The sequence below is a fragment of the Mytilus galloprovincialis genome, chromosome 4 (assembly GCF_965363235.1).
Source record: "Mytilus galloprovincialis chromosome 4, xbMytGall1.hap1.1, whole genome shotgun sequence".
Taxonomy (NCBI): Eukaryota; Metazoa; Mollusca; class Bivalvia; order Mytilida; family Mytilidae; genus Mytilus; species Mytilus galloprovincialis.
The window spans coordinates 86,608,728-86,630,709 of record NC_134841.1 but is presented as its reverse complement, the minus strand read 5'-3'; the positions used below and the strand labels follow the sequence as shown (position 1 = coordinate 86,630,709).

The 21,982-nt window shown below is 32.9% G+C and overlaps 1 protein-coding gene across 1 annotated transcript; it reads left to right on the top strand.

Moving 5' to 3' along the window:
- The first annotated feature begins 14,355 nt into the window (after positions 1 to 14,355).
- On the top strand, positions 14,356 to 21,638 carry LOC143073261 (perlucin-like). Its single transcript, XM_076248673.1, has 5 exons — positions 14,356 to 14,499; positions 16,272 to 16,360; positions 19,522 to 19,612; positions 20,147 to 20,375; positions 21,497 to 21,638. Exons 1-5 carry the CDS (start codon positions 14,445 to 14,447, stop codon positions 21,525 to 21,527), a joined length of 495 nt encoding a protein of 164 aa, XP_076104788.1. The 5' UTR covers positions 14,356 to 14,444; the 3' UTR covers positions 21,528 to 21,638.
- The last annotated feature ends 344 nt before the right edge of the window (positions 21,639 to 21,982 follow it).

The window sequence follows — 21,982 nt, the reverse complement described above, 5'->3', positions numbered from 1 at the left end:
TTACAAAACTTATATTCTTGTGATGTATTCTTTTGTTGAAAAAAAAATGTATAGATATAGATAGATATAGGAAGATGTGGTATGAGTGCCAATGAGACAACTCTCCTCCCAAGTAATAATTCATAAAAGTAAACGAGTATAGGTCAAGGTACGACCTGCAACACGGAGCCTTGGCTCACACCGAACATCAAGTTATAGAGGGCCCCAAAACTACTAGTGTAAAACCATTCAAACGGGAAAACCAACGAGAAGCGAAAAACACATATGAACTACTTAAACAGACGACATCATGCATTGTAACTTTTAAAGCCAATTAAGTAAAAAAAAATGATCTGAAAGAACGTGCGATATCATATTAGGAAAATTGATGGTCAAACCATAACAAAAAATCAAGTAAAGAATTTTAAGTATTCAACCTTTATAGCTTGGTGTTCGGTGTGAGCCAAGACTCCGTGTTGAAGGCCATTTTTATTTATTTTCAAATTACAAAGGTTATTCCTGATTAGTATTTTTAATTATTTCATTTAGGCGTTTAGAACCTTTGGTGACCTCACAGTTTAAATTTCTATGATAAGTACGTCGTGAGCAGTGGGCATTACAGACGAACGTTCACCTAATTTTCCCCAGTCAATGAATGGCCACAGCTACACTGTTATGAATTTCATTCTATTAATGATTGAACAAAAAATAATCATAAGAAAGGAAACCTAGAATTTGCCAAATTTTGGTAGACGATCTTTCATGAGCTATTGAAGTCTTCAATGAAAATAAAAATGAGTGTTATTGGGCAAAATATGTTACCCAAAATCGTAGGGGGAACACAAAGAGTCTGAATACTCTGACAAAAATTCATAAACTACAAAAAGTCATGGTTGACTGGTTTTCATTGCATGTTATTTGTTGTACCTACAATCTATTAAGAACAGCCTATTAAAGAGGTTCTAACTGGCACATGAAAATAGCACATAACCCATTCCCTATTTATTTCAACTTGTTGAGTATTTTAAGACACGCAGAAGTGAAAGAATTAAAATCAGTTCAGAAACAAAACACATATCCCCAACATTATTGTATATATATATATACACACATAGATTGAAAGGGGGCCTAGATAAAATGTAAGTGTACTTGTATTGTTTAAATCTGTATTCTCATTGTTTAACCTCATGATGTAATTAATGAATCCAACAAATAACTATAAATCAAAATCACTAAAGAAATTAGGTTTTATTTGGCTGTAAATTTGTCATGGCATTTATTGCAAGAAAGAAACACAATCAACTTGTCAATCAAAACTTGATGACGATTGAATTACTGAAGGTCCAGCAGTAACAAAGTTATATCAGGAGCCACTGGGTAGTCCATAGCAGCTTAAGTAAATTCCGCCTGTCCATTCACAATTATACAAAAAAGCTCCAAACTCAGTCTGTTATATATGCCATGACGCTGGTTCTATAATCATTCTTCCAAAACTGAAACGATAAATGAAAAGCAGCAGGAAATATTCATAATGGGGAAAAGGGAGGGCGGGTAAATTCTATAGCTTTAGTCAAGCTCCGTGTAAGGTTTGAATCCAAATGACCAAACCACACGAGGTAAATTGCACGGACTAACATTTCGCGGGCTAAACTAATTAGCATATTAAAGTGACCAGTATAAAATGAGTCGAACACACCGTCAATTTAAATCAATAATAGGCATACCAAGTTATATAATTACAATAACTGAATTTAATTATGATTGAATTAAATTCTATTAATAAACAAATAGTGTTTCAATAAAGCCTACTTTTTTTAGGAGACGTTCTATATGTATTCTAACTTTTTTGTATTAATAAAATCGACTTATGAAGGAGGCTTTTAATGTACATTTTATAAAAATAACTGTGACTTGAATAAAATTGCTCATACAGGAAATTACTTGCAGAAAAATGTTATATTTTATCATTTCAATTTAAATTAAATAAATATACCAAATTGTGCAAATTTCTTTTGTTTATTTTGTAGATATTTCTGATCGTCGGAATAAGTTTTGTTCTAGCATCTGCAATAACAATGTCAATCAACACATTGCCACAGCACAGACGGTTCCTGACACCTTGTGAAATGCAAAAATTCTACAAAGACGACTATAATAACTACGTAGAAGAAGAAATTCAATTTTTGTCGGTACCCTGTAATCATATAAGAATTTATGATGATCGCATTGAAGTACAAGACGTAGATGGAAATTTTACTAAACCTGATTCCCTGCCAACATTTACTATTAAAAATGAGGCATTTATGATGGTTGAATACATAACAACTGCTTTTTTCACAGTTGAGCTGTTATTTCGCTTACTGTGTTGTCCAAGCCTGACAGAGTATTTTATGTCTTGGATTAATTTAGCAGACATTATTTCCCTTATTGCGGGTTATATGACTATAGTTGTTTTTGCCATAACGGAGAATCACCAGCAAATAGTAATGAAGGATGTATTGGAACATCTGCAAGTTTTACGCATGCTCCGTCTTGTGCGTTATTGTCAACATTTTAGTACAATCCAGGTTCTAAAATTTTCAATGAAACAGAATTTTCGAGATCTCTTGGTACTGCTTTTGTATCTAGGAATAGGTATTTTAATCTTTGCAAACATTATTTACCTAGTTGAGAACAATCCCAAGCTAAATAATATTCCTCAAGCATGGTGGCTCGGGATAATAACCATGACGACGGTGGGATACGGGGATGTTACACCTGTTACTGCGACCGGAAAAGCTATTTGTGGAGTGTGCGCAATAAGTGGGGTTGTTTTAATATCGATTATTCTACCCATCTTCGTTGATTCCTTTCTTACACTTTATGGGATTGCGCAACTCAATTTAACAGCATATCGAAAACAATCAAACGGTGTAGTTGTCAACACAGATAATGCAAAAGTGACGCCACAAAAAATATCAACTATTAGCTGGAATTAAATTAAAAAGATTCTAGAGGAAGTTCTTAACTTGCAGTGAATTGATGATAGTTTTTTTTCCTCCATGGTGAAGAACTCAGAATGAGATGAAGCACAGGATGGAAAACGCTGTCATTTTGCTTTTTGAGGGTTTTTTTTCTTGCTTGATAAGGATACATGTACTGATTATGTTTCATTGATAGATACCTCATATCCTTTGTATTTCTAGTTTATTAAATATATTATTGTAAATCGTTGGTTAGACGTGGACTTATTATGTATAAAACCAATTGTCCAATTAATTGCAGGTAGGCGATAACAGTAACATTTTCGTGTAGTCTGTTGTTCCTGCAATAAATATTGATGACTGTGATTAGTTTTTTTGGGGGCTGAGACATTTTCAACTATGAAGTTTAAAGGAGGAATCGTATGACATTAAATTTCAACAATTTAACAAACAGGTATGTGAACAAATACAGGTTAAAGCTCTGGCGTATTAAATTTTAAACCTGGTGCCTTTTGTTAGCTATTATTCGTGTGTTTCTTTGTCCAATATGTTATCCTATTTATTTGTATTGTAGTCCTGTAATGTTATGTTGTCATTGTTATGTTATATTTAACATTGCCATTAAAGCGGGAGGTTTTGGCATGCCACAAAACCAGATTCAACCCATCATTTTTTCTTTCAAAAATGTCCTGTACCAAGTCAGGAATATGGCCATTGTTATATTACAGTATGTTTCTGTGTGTGTGTTACATTTCAACGTTGTGTTTCTGTTGTGTCGTTTGTGTCCTCTTATATTTGAGTGTGAGTTCACATTACTATAAGAAGTGTCACGGTACTTTTCTATTCCAAATTCATGTATCTAGTTTTGATGTTATATTTGTTCTTCTCATCGGATTTTGTCTAATGCTTAGTTCATTTCTGTGTGTGTTACAATTTATGTTGTGTCGTTGTTCTCCTCTTATATTTATTGCGTTTCCCTCAGTTTTAGTTTGTATCGATTTATGAGTTTCGAACAGCGGTATACTACTGTTGTTTTTATTTAAAGTATGGGCTTAAAAAAACCAAGACTACTATTAACATTAGATAGATATTAAGCACACAAAAAATAAGACAAAAATCACTCCCAGTTTCTGCAAGCTGATTCAAATCCCAGTCTTGCGGAGGACATGTTTTACAACAAACAATTGACTTTGCCACTTCTTACCGATTTGTTCATTTTTTATCTGAGGCAAACCTCGTACGGGAGATTCTAAAGAAGAATGTAAAAAAGCTAGCATTATCCCTTAACCTCATGTTCCGCTATAAAGAGGATGCGACATTTCCCAATCATTGAATAATTTAAAGTTCTCTTAACTTTTGGTATCAATACCAAAGAAAACGAAGAACAATTACCGTCATTATACTGGATACCAAAACTTCACAAAACTCCGTATAAAGAACGCTACATGGATGGATCAACAAAATTTTCCACTAATCATCTTTCTAAAGTACTGACTACTATTCTTTCTACATTAATAGATGGCATTTAAAAATATTGTGATGAGATATATTCTACATGTGGTGTTAATCAGAGGTGGATTCTAAAAAGATCTACAGATCTACTGTTTTAACATAGATCACGATCTCTGCAGTTTTGCAGCAACTTTACAATATTTGATTTTCTATGCTTTACTCTACTATTCCCCATGCTCAATTGAAAGATCGACTGTACCAAGTCAGGAATATGGTAGTTGTTATCTAGTATTTCGTTTTAATGTATAATGCATTGTCGTTTGTTTCCTTGTTTTTCTCTTATAGTTGGTGTGTTTCCCTCAGTGTTAGTTTGTAACCCGGCTTTATTTTCTCTCAATCGATTTATGACTTTTGAACAGCGGTATACTACCTGACTGTTGCCTTTATTTACGGTGTTATTGTCATATACAAATGAAATTGATTCAGATCATATCAACGGCAAATACAAATAGTTATCCTCAGGACAATACATCAATTCTTTGATATTTATACAACACAACGGCATTAGATTTAACTACTATTATTGGATTAAAACAGTTGGATAAAGTTATTCCCTTTTTGATTATTATACTTTAGTCTACATTTTATGTCATTAATTTAGGACATATTTACCTTGCTTTCAATAAATATTTAAAACTTTAAAAAAAAAAACAAAAAAAAAACCTTTGTGCAAGCTGCCAGTATATAGTCAACCACCATTACCAATGTTTTGCATTCTTCATAATCGAATATATCTACCCTTACCATTACTTTTAATCACAATTACAGCCAAACATATTTGAAACTGTATATATCAAAACTTCTGCAAAAGGAAAGGGATACGGTAAAACTTAGATAATAAAAGAGTATGTAAACCAATAAACAAAAGCAAACCATATTATTTCAAGGAGTGTTTGAGAAGAGCATTTGTTAATTAAAAGATGTAATTCTTTGTTCTGGCCGAAACAAAAATATTTGTAAAAGAGGGACGAAAGATACCAAAGGGACAGTCAAACTCATAAATCTAAAACAAACTGACAACGCCATGGCTAAAAATGAAAAAGACAAACAGAAAAACAATAGTACACATGACACAACATAGAAAACTAAAGAATAAACAACACGAATCCCACCAAAAACTAGGGGTGATCTCAGGTGCTCCGGAAGGGTAAGCAGATCCTGCTCCACATGTGGCACCCGTCGTGTTGCTTATGTGATTACAAATCCGGTAAATAGTCTAATTCGGTAGGTCACATTCATGAAAGGGAAGGGGATTGTAGTTACGACGTAATGAACATATCCGATGTCATTTGTGAAACGGTTATTCCATAACGGTCAACCAACTCGTGATGGCGTCCGTGAAATTTACGAAGGAATGATTTCAACTTCACCATTTGGAACTCTTGGTTTAATAGCTTCCTTGTGAGCAGCAACCCTCTATCAAGAAAATCAGGATAGGAAATGCAAGCACGGGAATATCGTATTAATTGGGAGATATATACCCCGTATGCAGGTGCTGCTGGAATGTTGCTACTTAGAAATGGAAAGTTCACAATTGGAAAGCTGAAATCATCTCTTTTGTCGTAAAGTTTTGTTTTCAACCGACCCTCATTGTCAATTTCTAGATGTAAGTCAAGATATGAAGCCGACTTAACTGTATCTGTAGTATCCTTTATCTCCAATTCGATGGGATAGATGCGTTCCACATAGTCACCAAACTTTGAATTGTTTAGTGAAAGAACGTCATCTTTATAGCGGAAAGTAGAGTTAAAGGATATTGCTAACTTCTTATCTTTCTTCCTAAGAAGTTCCTGCATGAAGTTGGCCTCATAATAATAAAGAAACAAGTCGGCAAGTAGAGGGGCACAATTTGTTCCCATTGGGATGCCGACAGTCTGTTGAAAAACACGTCCTCCGAACGTTACAAATATGTTGTCAATCAAGAAATCAAGCATCTTGATAATATCGGTTTCAGAGAATTTTTTGTTTGAATCAGAGTGATTCTTTACAAAGTATGATTTATCCCTCCCTAAGACAAGATACTTGTATCTACGTTGGCCATTTTTTTTTATGAAGCAAAGTAATACCAACTCTTTCAATTTGTCTTTTAGTTTGGAATGTGATCTTCCTCTAAGTTCAGTATTTTTGTGATTTTACTTTATACTTGTGTACAGTTATAAATGTCCTTTTTTAAAAGAGGAATGTTGCCCATTTAAACTGATGCTGTGTTAGTGTTCTTTGTAAATTGTTCACGATTTACTCCAGTCAAAACAGTTCAATACCTAGTATTTAAAGGTTTTATAATTTTGTTCTTTTTTAACATTCGATATCTGTTTAAGTTTTAGTGCGCAGATTTTATTTTAAAGCTAAATTATAGAGTGACTGAATAAAGCAATGACATGTCAATTTCATTAAAGTTGAATTTTTAGTATATAGCATCATGACAGTTAACACTGGTCCATCCCAGTTTAGTAATATGTATGCTTGTAGTAATTTAGACTGAATTTTTCTTACTAGAACTTAACAGTGTTCAGTGATATATCAATGCATGCAACATCCTTCTCCTTCTGATAAGGTTCCTATTGGACGAATAAAATTGAGAATGGAAATGGGGAATGTGCCAAAGAGACAACAACCCGACCATAGAAAAAAAACAACAGCAGAAGGTCACCAACAGGTCTGTTATCGTAGTAGACTTTGAAAAGCAAGGCAATCTATGTTTTGTGTAACTGTCTGTGACTTACAGGACACAGAAAAATATGCTAGATTAATATGACGCTGCAAAATATGAATTATGACAAATATTATTACTAGTAGTCCTCTGATTTTTGTTCAGAACTTAATGCCAAATTCACAATAACAATTCATTTGGCCAGGTATATAACAGCCTCAATGCAGTTTCTGCAATAATCTTTTCAGATGTAAGAAACGTTAAGAACTTTCAATTTCTATATTTTTTTCTTTTACCTTAGTGGAAGTATGCTTCTTATACATCAATTAGTATAATGTATACCTGTTTTATTTATGGTTTCGTGTCTAACAAGATTTTGTGAGGTAGACGATCGGAAATTGACATTAAAACGATCGTATTGACTTTTGATGTCCAAAAAATGCAGATCGGACATATTTCAACTTTATTAAATGACTACTTTTGTTTGGGATTAATTGTAATTTTATATTCAAATGAGACTGAAAAATGCTTTTTTTGTTCAAATAATAATTTTACCTGGCAAAACCGTGCTTAAAAGGTAGTTAGGCATTTCTATTCGAAAAATGAGTTGTTTAATGAAATAGAACGTTTGAATTGTAAACTTTCTCTTTTTTCTCCGCAGTAGGCTTTAAAAAAAAAATTATCAACAGTTATAACTGTGTATTCTGAAAGTGCATTTCTTGGAGTGCATTTTTGATAATGCATTTCTTTCTAACCAAAATTTTGTAAATGTTGTGTGTCGTTTATTGTTGTTTTCTACACGTTACAAAAGTAGAAACAAACACTTCGTTTAAAAAGTCTTAACTGACCCTGTTTGAACATTCAATAATGCATGCTCGTGTTGTTGGTAAACAGGCTTTTTACAAACGTAGAAAAAATGCATAGTTTGATCAGGTTGAAGTTAGAAACAAATATAGCGTTTTTACTAACAAACGATGAACGACTAACTGTAGACGCATCTTTAGCGAGTGCATAGTTTGTCACATCTTCGCTAGCCAAGGGTTACGATCCACTCCCGCTCTGTGAAGAGAGCGGGAGTGGATCGTAACCCTTGGCTAGCGAAGATGAGTTTGTCAAAGTTTATGTAAACTTTGCAAACGTATGTTAGAAACAAATGATCAAAACATGTGCGTGCTTAGCCGTTTGCAACGTTTGTGTTAAAAATGCGTCTACAGTTTGCCGTTCATCGTTTGTTATTAAAAATGCTACATTTGTTTGTACCTTCTGTCTGATTAAACGATGTATTTGTTTGAACTTTTGTAATAGCTTAAGTCTGCTTACCAACAACATATGCATGCATTATTGAAAATTAAAACCGGGTCAGTAAATACTGATTAAACAATGCATGTATTTCTTCTCTTGTAGCGGTTAGTAAACGATAACAAACGGCAAACAACGTTTGCAAAATTGTGGTGAAAAAGAAATGCTCCATTTCTTTCTAAATAAACGATGCAAACGACTAAGATCGCATATGTTTCGATCATTTGATTCTAACATACGTTTGCAAAGTTTGCATAAATTATACACTCGCTAAAATGCGTCTACAGTTTGTCGTTTTTGTTTGTGTTGCATTATTGAAAGTTCAAACAGGGTAAGAAAACACTGATTAAATGATGTATTTGTTTCTACTTTTGTAGCGTTTAGCAAACGATAACAAACGCAACACAACGTTTACAAAATTAAGGTTAGAAAGAAATGCACTTAAAAAAAGTGGCTCTTCTTACCTTTCATACCTTCACGGCCGACACTCGGCTAACCGAGAGATTGGTCGGTTAATCTATATTGAGTATGTGGCTATATCGGCGGTGGGTCTGTTAATCGGGTTGGCTAAAGTCTGTTAATCAGGTGTTATCGAGGAAATCATTGGAAATTCTGCATGTTTCATTGTATAACTTTTTAAATATATGTTTATCATAAAAATTATTCATGTCTAACAAAACAATTCAATGTACTGAATCCAGTGGTGTAATTATTATTTTTCTAGCTTCGATGTACGATCTATAAAATGAAAAGGCGTGTTACTCATCAATAAATTTATTATAAAACATTTTACACACACAAAATGTACACAAAAAGACACTTTGGTTGAATTTACTTGCATGCGATATTTTGAACATCGAACAAAGACAGGCATTATGTTTGTCAACCAAATTGATATCATTGTGTGAAAAATCTACACAAAAATCTGTATTTTGGTGACATAAATCAATCTTTATTTAAAACTTGGTCTGTTAATGGGTCGGATGTATAAAACCCGGTCTGTTAATTGGTCTGTTAAGAGTTATGAATGGCAATAAAAGTATAATTTTATTGGTGTATGGGGTGTTATCGGATCAAATGGGTAGGCTCAAGACGAGTGGCTAAAATATACGGAAACAACACATGAGCAATGAAACATAATATATACGGAAACACTGACATGAACAATGAATTTCGGCCATGAATATTGAAAACTGATATAAAAAAAAGTGTAATATTAAAGTATTATTATACATTATGTTAAAATGCCATATTTTGATTGCCTATTACGAAGGTGTTAATTTACTCAATCACATGGCTGAGCGGGTGACAATTTTTTGGAATGTCACCCTCTCTGCTAGACCAATCAAAAATCGGCAGTTTAAACGACAATGAATTGAATCTACATCAAGTTATTTTATAGACAATGCTTAAAGTTCTAATTTACTATACAACGTAGCGTGGAACGACTCAAACTTATTTCTTTTACAATTGTTGGAAAAACGTATTTCACTTGTTAATATTTTTACTTTAAAACCTATAAATCATTGTGTGTTATGCATATTGTTGATATTAAACGCATTCGTTCACCATCGATGGGTTTCAACTGGTGATGTACATTTCATCATGTTCATTGTGATGTATATTTCTCCGCCAGATATGCGGCCTTTTGAAAGGGGTATTTACCCAAAATTTAAATAAAATAAATAACAATAACAAAATAACAACAATTGAAAATATTTTTTTTCTTGATAGCAGAGCTTTTTTCCCGTTTCGGGCCTAATCCTTGTATCGTTTATATGTCAAGTCAATGCACTACTATTGTCTATTTACTTCACTTCTGATGATTTTTCAAATACCCGTTACGCTGTCAAGTACGTGACTACATAGAAAATACTTTATAATAAAACTCATCTGTTAAAGAAAATGATGATAGGACATTCATTATAATAAATCAAATATCACATAGCTGAGAGGGTGATAGAGTAGATCGGTATCCCTCGAAAAAACATTGTCAACCTTGGCTTCGCCGCGGGTTGACAATGTTTTCTCGGGACCCAATCTGCTCTATCACCCTCTCAGCTATGTGTTATTTATATCTTATCACATATTTGTTACGGATACGGATAAATTTTTAAGATTTACCTGTTATGTTTCATTAAATTGTTATAATTGAACTTTTTTTCCCTCTTTTCTGCAACACTTAAATATGTGATAAATAGCTTAAAGATTATAACATGTTTTTCCATATTTGCCCTGGTATCATTCCTCGACCCATATCGGCCCTCGGCTAAAGCCTCGAGGCCGATATGGGAGTCTCTGGATGATACCAGGGCTAATATAGAAAAGGGCATGTTATAATCTATACATATTGATTTCATCCAAGAATGGTCGCATATATCATGTGAATTCTGTTTAGGTTGTCATGAATGACACTAATTTGTATCTAAATTGGTATTAACCAGTATATAAATCAGAGATAAACGTCGTAATGTAACTAAACATCAGTAAGTAAAATATATTGGGATGCTAGAATATATAAAGAATAAAGAAATAATAATGAGTAAGATAAAATAAAATGTAGAGAAAAGTAACAGACAATTTAAAGAATATAGAAATAAACAACACCCCCAATCCGGACCCTCATTGTATACACGAGAATCTGGATGGAAACACAGAATATATAGAATAATAGATAAGGACAGTAGGAAGTGATGCATTAATAATACGGATTGCTATGTACTCATATTGGTAATAAATGCTAAAAGTTTCCATGCGGACAACTACAGTTCTCCTCTGCACTTATGTAGAAAGGAACTAAACGGAATAAATGAATTAAAACTTAAGATAACCAAATGTAGCTACATTCACTCCTTTCCATTTACTTCTTTTTAGACTGATTTGTAAACAACAGATGATTCAGTAATAGAAGAAAAGAACCAATCGGATGATGTTGACGATTTAGAGTTTAACGTCCAGTGACAAATATCATGTGCATATGAGAACGACAACACGTTATATGTACCCTGTGTTGTATTAGAAAGACACTTTCGGACGGATTTGAGAACGTGCTACTTTAAACAGACACAAAAATTAAGGCTGAAGAAAACGTTAATAATAGATTCATGCATATTCCAGCAGGCAATCCATATTCATATATTGAAGTGACACACCCCTTAATAAAATGCAAAGGAAGTCAAAATAAAAATGTTCTTACTAGAAGGATACTGTTGCAGCGTATTGTCATTTTTTTTACTCAAGAGCATCTCATTCTTAACTTTTTCAAAGGGAAAATATAAAGGTAGCACAACTATTGTCGTGGCTAAATAACTCTTAACTGACACAATTTCAATTGTCCAACCCATTAACAGACTTTATTCCCATAATGTTCACTAAAACGTGGTATTACTCACGTTATATTACAATTATGAAATATTTACTAATTTCAATTTATATTTTAGAACCAAAGTACGATTTTGTGTCCTTTAAATGATATCTAAAATTGTTTTTTTCGCCTTTCATTACAAAAATTGCTATGCGTATAAGCATAAATACTACATACTTGCGCGACGCCTTTTAGTTTTACTGAAAACTGCGCAGACTAATGGAAAATGTTCTGTGATATATATCATTTTGTCAGACACTTTTCTTTTTTTTGATTTGATTCTTATAATGTACCTAAAATCTGTATATTTAATAGATTTTAATATTAAAATTGTGCGTTTTACTCTTAACAGACGTATAACCAACCCGATTAACAGACCAACCGCCGATATAGCCGCATACTCAATATAGATTAACCGACCTATCTCTCGGTTAGCCGAGTATCGGCCGTGACCTTGACTTACATTGATAAACCATGAAGGTCATTTAAGTTACTGTACACATTCAGACACGTTCTGATTAAATCAATATTCATGTATGAAAGCATAAACATTTTGAAGGTACACTAATAACATTAATCTATCAAATTGCATAAGATTCAATAACATAACCGGTCCACACCATATCAATTGATAGCGGTAAGTTGGGTAGGAAAAAAATGTCAGATATTTATTAAAATCAAATGTGTTATTAAAATTTGCTGTTACAAAATGTTAGAAATTATTATAAATTAAGGAATGTATCTCTCTCATGCAAAGCTCTGATTCCTTTCACGGATTTGGCTATACTGTTTAGACCTTTTGGATTATAGCTCTTCATTTTTTATATAAACTTTGGATTTCAAATATTTTGGCCACAAGCATCACTGAAGAGACATGTATTGTCGACATGCGCATCTGGTGCAGTACAATTGGTTCCGTTAATGTTATTAAGCTCATTATTTTGCTATAATGGATACAAAGTCAACCAAAAGTTTTGCTATAATTTCGTTAACATGTCATTCTCTATTGATATAGTTTTTGAAACTTTCAATTGCGTATTAAGGATGTACTTAGGTGAGGTTAGGTGAAAATTAATGAATTAAGAAGTTAAAATTGATAGTTATAAGCTGGTAGAGCATCAATTAAGGATAAACATAAGCTAAAAAATACTGATAGGTCATGGAACTCCTTTTCGAGATATTTGAGAATTAAAATATGGCGGGAAAAGGCTGACTCGGACTTTTACCTTATATTTGCATTAGTATTATTGGGTCTCAAAACAAAAGAAAGAAAATTGAGAATCTTCTAAAATTTTGGTAAATAACCTTTCATGAGCTATTAAGTCTTATGTGAAAAAATGAGGGCCCTCATGGGGTTTTTGATTATGTGATTACTTGGCCGTTTTTTTAATGATTATTTGATTATTAAGCCAAATATTTCATGATTATTTGATTACCTAGGACTGTATTTTTAGTTTATGATTATTTGATTACTAAAGATAAGCAAATATTTAATGATTATGTGATTATATTGGCAAAAAAATGGTGATTATGTGATTACTAGGACCCCCCCATGAGGGGCCTCAAAAATAAATGGGTGTTATGGGGCAAAATATTTTACATTGTATTGTATGGAAAAACACCAAGGAGTCCGAACATTTGTCACGAATTCCAAAACCTCACCTAAATACATCCTTAAAGGCAATATAAATTGGGCTTTAAAAGTCTACATAATTATTGACTTTATACAGAAAATTCTCCCTTTTAAAATATCACATGTTTCACAATAATACATGACTTCAAAATAAAATCAGTTCTAAAAGTATTGCAAAAGAATTCATTCTGACTGATATACTGGTATTTCCATCAAGTGCGCTGGCATGAACAGCGGTTTTTAAACATCAAATTCCCTCAAAAAATGTTGTTACACACATTGTAGACTAGTTCGAGACTACTCTGACGTCTAACGACTGTTTTGTCGCACGGTCCCAGCTTTTCTGGCAAAACAGCCGTTGAACGTCAGAGTAATCTCGGACTTACAATAGACTTCGTAGGTTTTTTTTACATTCAGTGTACATTATTTTCTAGTTATCGAAACATTGAAAATAAACTTCTGCCGTGGTATTGGTATTCAATAATAGACTTGACTGTTGTCTATAATACGTCAAGATCTATAAATCGTCTCAAATAGAAAATATTGAAAAGCTTAACTAAAACAATTAGAGATCAGTCATAATCATCAAATAATATTAAAAACAAAAACAAAACAATAGAGATAAGACACAGGACAATCACTCCTGGGGTTCATGAATTGGGACAAACATAGGCTTATTTCGGTACATCTTCGGATTTCAAATATTTGGCTTTGAACGTTCCTGATGGAGGTAAAATCCAGAAAAGCGCTTCGGACGCAAAAAATTATTAAACGTGTTGTTTTCAATTTTTTTTCCTGTTTATCTCTATCCTTACCTCTTTTTAAATGTTGGTCAATTTAATAACAAAACCGACGTAAAAGAGCTTAGAAATCAGTCAGTAAATGTACTTCTCTTGACGTTTTACTTATAATTCTCTGTCTGTGTGTGCTTATATAACGACCTTGGTTTCCGGACGACTTTATAAATAGGTCCCGACCAACATTTATCGCTTAACTTATCTCTTGACCTATCAATTGTTCGGCCTTAATTTGAAAGTAAAAACAATGGCATTAAACTTACTGTTATCCTTATTTGGAATTCTAGTGATTTGCCAAAATGGTGAGTACAAATGTCCAATTTAAGAGTAAAGCGCAACTTTAAAGCCACTTTATGATGCCAAGTTTCCAAGGGCAGTCTCTATGGTCAAATCTAACACACTATGTGCCTTTATTAAACACAGGAAGCGTAGCTGGTTGAAAAACAGTACTTAAGAATCTATGTTTATAAAAACTTACAAACACCTAAAACAAAAACAAATACAAACAAAACAAAACAAAACAACAAATCAAAACAAAACAAAACAAACGAAAACTATGACATTGGAAAGTAACGAATCTAGGGTTGTTCTCAAACGTGGTTTAATGATTTTTTTGTCATTACAACATACATTACAAGCATAGTTACAAAACCAGAATATTGTGTTATCTATGTTTTAGCATATACACTTGAATTTAGGTTAGTGATATGTATTTTTATCCTGCAATTGGGTGTCCTACTATACAGATACAGCCCTACAGATATCGCTATGCTGTATCTGTATACTATACAGATATCGCTATACTGTATCTGTATACTATACAGATATCGCTATGCTGTATCTGTATACTATACAGATATCGCTTTAAAGATCCGACCACTACCGGACTAAGTATTGTATGAACCTGCGTGATGCAGTCGCATCCCAATGACGTACAATTGTCGATTTCAAAACTTGAGTGTGTATGATTGTGTAACAAAATCAACCATGTCAATTTTTATCCTGTCAGCATGCATGTTTAGTGAATGTCAAATCTGAAGCGTAGGACACTCGTACACTTCTGTTTCAAATTGGACAATGTTTTGTTATTTGTTTTTACTGTTGAAATTAGTTGTTATATTAAAATAGGTAAGTATTTACCTTGAGCGATGTATTATTGTTGACCATTCGAGATTCTTTTTTTCGAACCCGTCTTCAGCTGAATATCTGATTTTCATGAATATTCACTGCCTACGCGGGCCTCAAGGGATTTCAAATCAAAAATAAAACAAAATGCGATTTTTGTGTCTTTCAAAACTCAAATAATATACAGAATTAATTGCAGGATAAAGACAATAACTGTTTAGTGTCTTAACATATCAGCTGTATTTGTACTCGGCTCGAAACAGCAGAAGTAATAGCTCGCTAAGGCTCGCATTACACCTGTTTCTTAGCCTCGTACAAATACAGCTGATATTTAAAGACACTAAACAGTTATTGGTTATATATTAGGGTTCCAATTATCTGTATTACTCTACTCGGTTCTACAAAAGTGGCATATCTCTGATTTGTGACTTCACATACGTCAACCCGGCCTAAATAACTGCAAACTGGACATATAAGTTTAACCTGCACTCACAATGTATCAAGTCATCTTTCGGTTTGCTGATGAAAAAAGAAAACCACATTTTTTGTATTATGCAAAATACACAAATACATTACGATAAATCGATTATCAGATTTTCTTTATATTATTAAAGATATCAACTGCTCCGACACAATATGAAGCCTTTTCGAACTCGTTCGCTTCGTTCAGATCATCATGAAGACATCCTGATAATTGGCACCTACATGAGGAGTATTGTTTGACCATTATTTCAATATTTTACTTTAGTACATTTGTATCACGAATCGTTTTACTTTGTATTTTGCCAATTTGTGTGTTAACTGTATTTTTTCTTTAATTTGAAAGGTTTTTTTTTTATTTTGTAATTATCTATTTATTTTACGGGTTATTATCAAACTTAACAGGAATTCATTTTTTTTTAATAGACACATTATTCTTTAAAATATATATTTTGTATTTTTATTCAAGTGCAAGCCGATTGTCCAAATGGATTTACTCGACATGATGACTCATGTTACAAAGCTATCAGAATCCGAGCAACTTGGGCAGAATCAACTGTGAGTATGATAAGCTATTTTTGTTCGTGAGCGATATATGAGCTCGGATAAAGAAGTTGTAGGATAAAAACTCTAAAAATATTTCTGTAGTTTTATTTTGTTCATTAGCTACTATTATCATGCGATGGTGTCAGGCTAATGGAAAAATATCCCGTATACCTTATATTATATTTATAGATTATCGTTGATCATCTCAACGAGATTGATTTTCCCGCTTGAGCTGGTACAGCGAAAGTGAGAAAAGCAATCGAGTTGAGATGACCAATGATAATCTGTTTATCGCTATTTTACCTATGACGACGTTGTCAATTTCATGTCAATTTCGTTAGCAACACCACGTGGTCTCCTTAGTTTCTAGCGATAATTTATCCATCTCAAGCGAGAAGCATGATATGAAAATTATCACAAGAAAAGATCAAAGTAAAAATGCACAAAATAGCGATAATAAAGTTTCTAGGAGATAATTGCATATAGATCATCTTGGTCATGTTTAACTCAAGAACGTACCGCGTAGGAGTAAGAGCGGACCTGTTTAAAGGGGGATTATAACAATCATTTAATACTAGAACACACCCGCGAAATCGCGGGCAATCAGAGCATGGTTGAAAGTATGTAAAGTGTTGTAGGAAGAATTTTGCAAAAGATGTAATAACTGGAGAATTTCAGGCAAAGTATCAAAAGGCATAGGTACTTGGGGACAGGAAAATGTGTGTGTTTTTTTATCCCTCCTTTATTTACGGGGCGCCGAATGGGACTCTTGTGGTTTTGTACTCAAAATTCAATTTTGTACGGACAAAAGTGACTTTTGTTCAACAAAAATAAGTTCAGTTTAACAAAATTTGTATCATACTACAAATTTAAAATTTTGTCATACAAAATTATCTATCAGCGGACAAAAGTCACTTTTGTCATGACAAAATTCATTTTTGTTACACAGACTTGAATTTTGTTACCTAATTTGAAAATTGGGCGACAAAAGTCAATTTTGTATTCAAATTAGTTAAGTTTGGTTTCTGTGAACTAATTTGCATACAAAATCGACTTTTGTTACACAAAATTGACAAAAATGAATTTTGTCTCAACAAAATTGACAAAATTGACTTTTGTCTCAACAAAATTGACAAAATTGAATTTTGTCTGAACAAAATTGACAAAATTGACTTTTGTCTCAACAAAATTGACAAAATTGACTTTTGTCTCAACAAAATTGACAAAATTGAATTTTGTCTCAACAAAATTGATTTTTGTCTCACGAAAGTCAATTTTGTCACATAAAAGTCAATTTTGTTGTTACAAAATTGAATTTTGTCGTCACAAAAATGAATTTTGTCGTCACAAAATTGACTTTTGTCTCAACAAAATTGACAAAATTGACTTTTGTCTCAACAAAATTGACAAAATTGACTTTTGTCTCAACAAAATTAACAAAATTGACTTTTGTCTCAACAAAATTAACAAAATTGACTTTTGTCTCAACAAAATTGATTTTTGTCTCAACAAAATTGACAGAATTGACTTTTGTCTCAACAAAATTAACAAAATTGACTTTTGTCTCAACAAAATTGACAAAATTGAATTTTGTCTCACAAGATTGAATTTTGTCTCACAAAAGTCAATTTTGTCTCACAAAAGTCAATTTTGTCTCACAAAAGTTAATTTTGTCTCACAAAAGTCAATTTTGTCTCACAAAATTGAATCTTACCTCACACAATTGACTTTTGTGATTTAATTTCCATATCAGGTAACAAAAGTCAATTTTGTATGCAAATATGTTTTTATATTTGCATGCCTTTTAGACAAAATTGACTTTTGTCATGACAAATATGAATTTTGTCTACAAAAATGAATTTTGTCTACACAAATGAATTTTGTCATCACAAAATTGAAGTTCTCACAAAACAAGTCTGTAGCACATAGTTTTGTAAGACAAAAATGATTTTGTTATGACAGAATTGAATTTTGTACAAAACCACAAGAGTCCCATTCGGCGCCCCGTATTATTTGCCAAATTCCCATTTTTTTTTGTTTTCTGTTAATTTCAATATGAACATACATTTAGTATATTAAGAACATTCAAGTCAGGAGCCTGTGATTCAGTGGTTGTCGTTTGTTTATGTCTAAGCCTTACATATTTTTATTTCGTTCATTTTTTTGTACATAAATAAGGCCGTTAGTTTTCTCGTTTGAATTGTTTTACATTGCATTTCGAGGCCTTTTATAGCGGTATGGGCTTTGCTCATTGTTGAAAGCCGTACGGTGACCTATAGTTGTTAATTTCTTTGTCATTTTGGTCTCTTGTGGAGAGTTGTCTCATTGGCAATCATACCACACCTTTTTTTTTGTTGTTATAATGAATTTTTGTAAAAGATTTAATTGATGGAGAATTTCATAAAAGGTATCAAAAGTCAGGTGCTTTGGGACAGGACAATTGTTTTCTAGCCCTGCTCCTCCTTTATTTTTGAAAAGTTCTCATTTTTGTTATTTGTATTAACATTAACAACACATGCATACTTTTAGCGCTTAACTGTATATATAATGAACATTCATTACTATAAATAAAGTGTATTTGCTTTTTACTTTCAATTCACAGGTTACTAATCGATCTACGGCGGTCATTTCTATACTATACAGACTCTCTCTCTTTTAAGATTACTCTGTGACCGCCGTGGATAGTAAACTTGAAAAAGATAGCAGATAGAAAATACACTTTAGTAGTATATGTATGTTCAAAGAATACAGAAAAACGCAAACCGGAAGTCTAATATAACTTAAAATTTCGCCCAATGACGGACTCAATATCCGGATGCGTTTTTTCTTGTTTTTCTCCCAAAATAACTCAATCTGAATAATCATAAAAATGGATGACAAATACTACTATGCACTGTACCTAAAGGACACAGAGGCATGATGATTACTTTATTGTGGAAAGAAGAGAAGCGACACCCAAAATGAGGTCTTCTCGTTTAATAGTATAGAAGATATTATTCATTTTAGTCAATATTTTCCTTTATTCTATTACTGTTCATTTGGAGGATTGATTGCTTCCCAATTGCTAACGTGATATTTATTTAATCAATAGTTTACGATAGCAGATTTATGTTAACAGATTTTATGTTTTAAAACTTGTCCCTTTTTTCATCTATATTTCTTGACTGGTATAGGTGTACTGTCATATGTTTGGATCAGAACTGACTTCCATAGAAACTGAGTTAGAAAACAAATTTGTAATAGGCATGCTCCAGAATATGAAAGGTAAAAACATTAAATATACATGTACCTGGTTTATGATTTTGTATGCCGGTCGCACGTTTCGTTAACAAATAAAACTAATCAGCGACTCTCGAATAAAAAAGTAAGAATAGAGAATGAAAACGGGGAATAAATCAAAGAGGCAACTTGAACTATTCAACCAAAGAGTAGTGGACGGGATTCAGATGGACACTAAACAATAATGTATAAAAGACCAAGTTAAAAACTAAGTTTAAAAGTATTGAGGACCCATGCAAAATTTCAGAAAGATTTTGCGGAATACAGTTATGGTAATCATATGGTAATCTCTTCCTGGGGTAGAAAATCATTACCATTTCGAATAATTTATGAATAAGATAACATTGATGACGTTTCATTATAAGAGCAGACTACTTGGTTAACTACATTTTTTCTAATTACTGTTGCTTATTACTAGAAATTATCTTTGATATGACGGCATCAGGTAAATTATGTTCAAATTTCTACTAGAGACCCATAACTGTTGGTTTTTGTTCTAAATTGTTCTTTTGCCCCTAGGATCTTTTGACCCGGTAAAGTTTTGGCTTGGAGGATCTGACATGGCTGAGGAAGGAAGCTGGGTGTGGGCAAAATCTGGTCAACCTTTGACCTATACAAACTGGCAGCACGGAAATCCTGACAATGGGCATGATGGGGACGAGCATTGTATGGATTTGAGAGAGGATCACCATTGGCAATGGGGAGATAACAACTGTGATGAAGATATCTATTTTGTGTGCGAAAGACCGTAAGTGTTTGTTTTACTCGTACTTTTGTAGGCTGTTCGAATTCCAGAGTATTGTACACTAGACGCGCGTTCGTCTGACATATTTAACTAAACTCCTGGTACATTGGATAAATATTTACACCGCTGGGTCGATGCCACTGTTGATGGACGTTTCGTCCCTGAGGGTATCACCAACCCATTAGTCAGCACTTCGGTATTGACATAAATATCAATTATGTGGTCATTTCATAAATTTTTCGAAATACTAAGGATTTTTCTATCCCAGGCATAGTTTACCTTAACCGTATTTGACACAACGTTTTGGATTTTTTATGTCTTCAATGCTCTTCAACTTTGTAGTTATTTGACTTTATAACTATTTAGGTCTGAGCGTCACCGATGAGTCGGATGCAGACGAAACGCGCGTCTGGCATATTAAATTACTATTGTCTCTAAAATACTCATCACTGATGCTCGAATAAAAAAGTTAAAAGACCAAATAAAGTATGAAGTTGGAAAGTACAAATATGGTACCTTGCAGATCACCTGTCCGACAGTAAAACCACTGCTGAACAAACGACTGTTTAGCTGGGCGAAATGAAAGATTAGCAGCCACATCCGATCTTAATAGGTACTCGGTTGTGTCTAGAAAAAAGTAAAATCCTGAACTCAGAGGAAAATCTAATCGGAAAGTCCATCATCACATGGCAAAATCAAATGACAAAACACATCAAAAACGAATGGACAAGAACTGACATAATTCTGACTTGGTACAGGCATTTTCAAATGTAGAAAATAGTGGATTGAACCTGGTTTTATAGCTAGAATGAGAGTACTAATAAACCAAAACATTAAAGGACCATTCAAATAACTATGTGAGGAGGTCATAGATGCCTGTTAACAAGACGAAATTTTTGTTCCTGTATCAATAAAGGCAACAGTAGTATACCGCTGTTCAAAACATTCAATCATTCCCTCATTTTCCATGGGTAACTGAAATTCCCGACCTAAATCCCGGTCCACACACTTAGCAGAACCAATTGTACCTATTTCATCTGCTGTAACAATAAAGCGTTTGCTTACAGTTGTAACAGCTGTTTTCATACATGTTTAAATGATTTATGTTTCCTTATTTTTTGTAGGTTATTTGTTGGTCAAACAGTGATTGGATAAATTTAACAGATTGCTATCATGTATTTGACTATAAAAATGCACAATCATACTGTTAGTTTCTATAGTAAAATATATATGTAAAGCCTATTTAGATTAAAACATATACATTTACAGAGCATTTGTATTGCATGTCGAAGTTGAAGAACTGTATTCTTACTTATCACCAACGATTGTATAATTTTCGGGATTGGAGAAGATATATCAATCGCTTTTTTACATATGCAAATTGATATTTACAAACTACTGTAATTTTCTCCAACATGTTAGCTCATGTTGGTCCGAAACAAGACAATGCAGACAAGCTACATCTTGCTATACACAAAATATGTTAAATCATCAACAAAGAAATCAGTTATTTTTACTAATGTTTAGAATTGTTGCAATTTAAATTGAGTAGAGATCTTAATTTAGTTTCAAATTTGAAGTGGATTATAGTGCTTTTTTAATCAATTAGC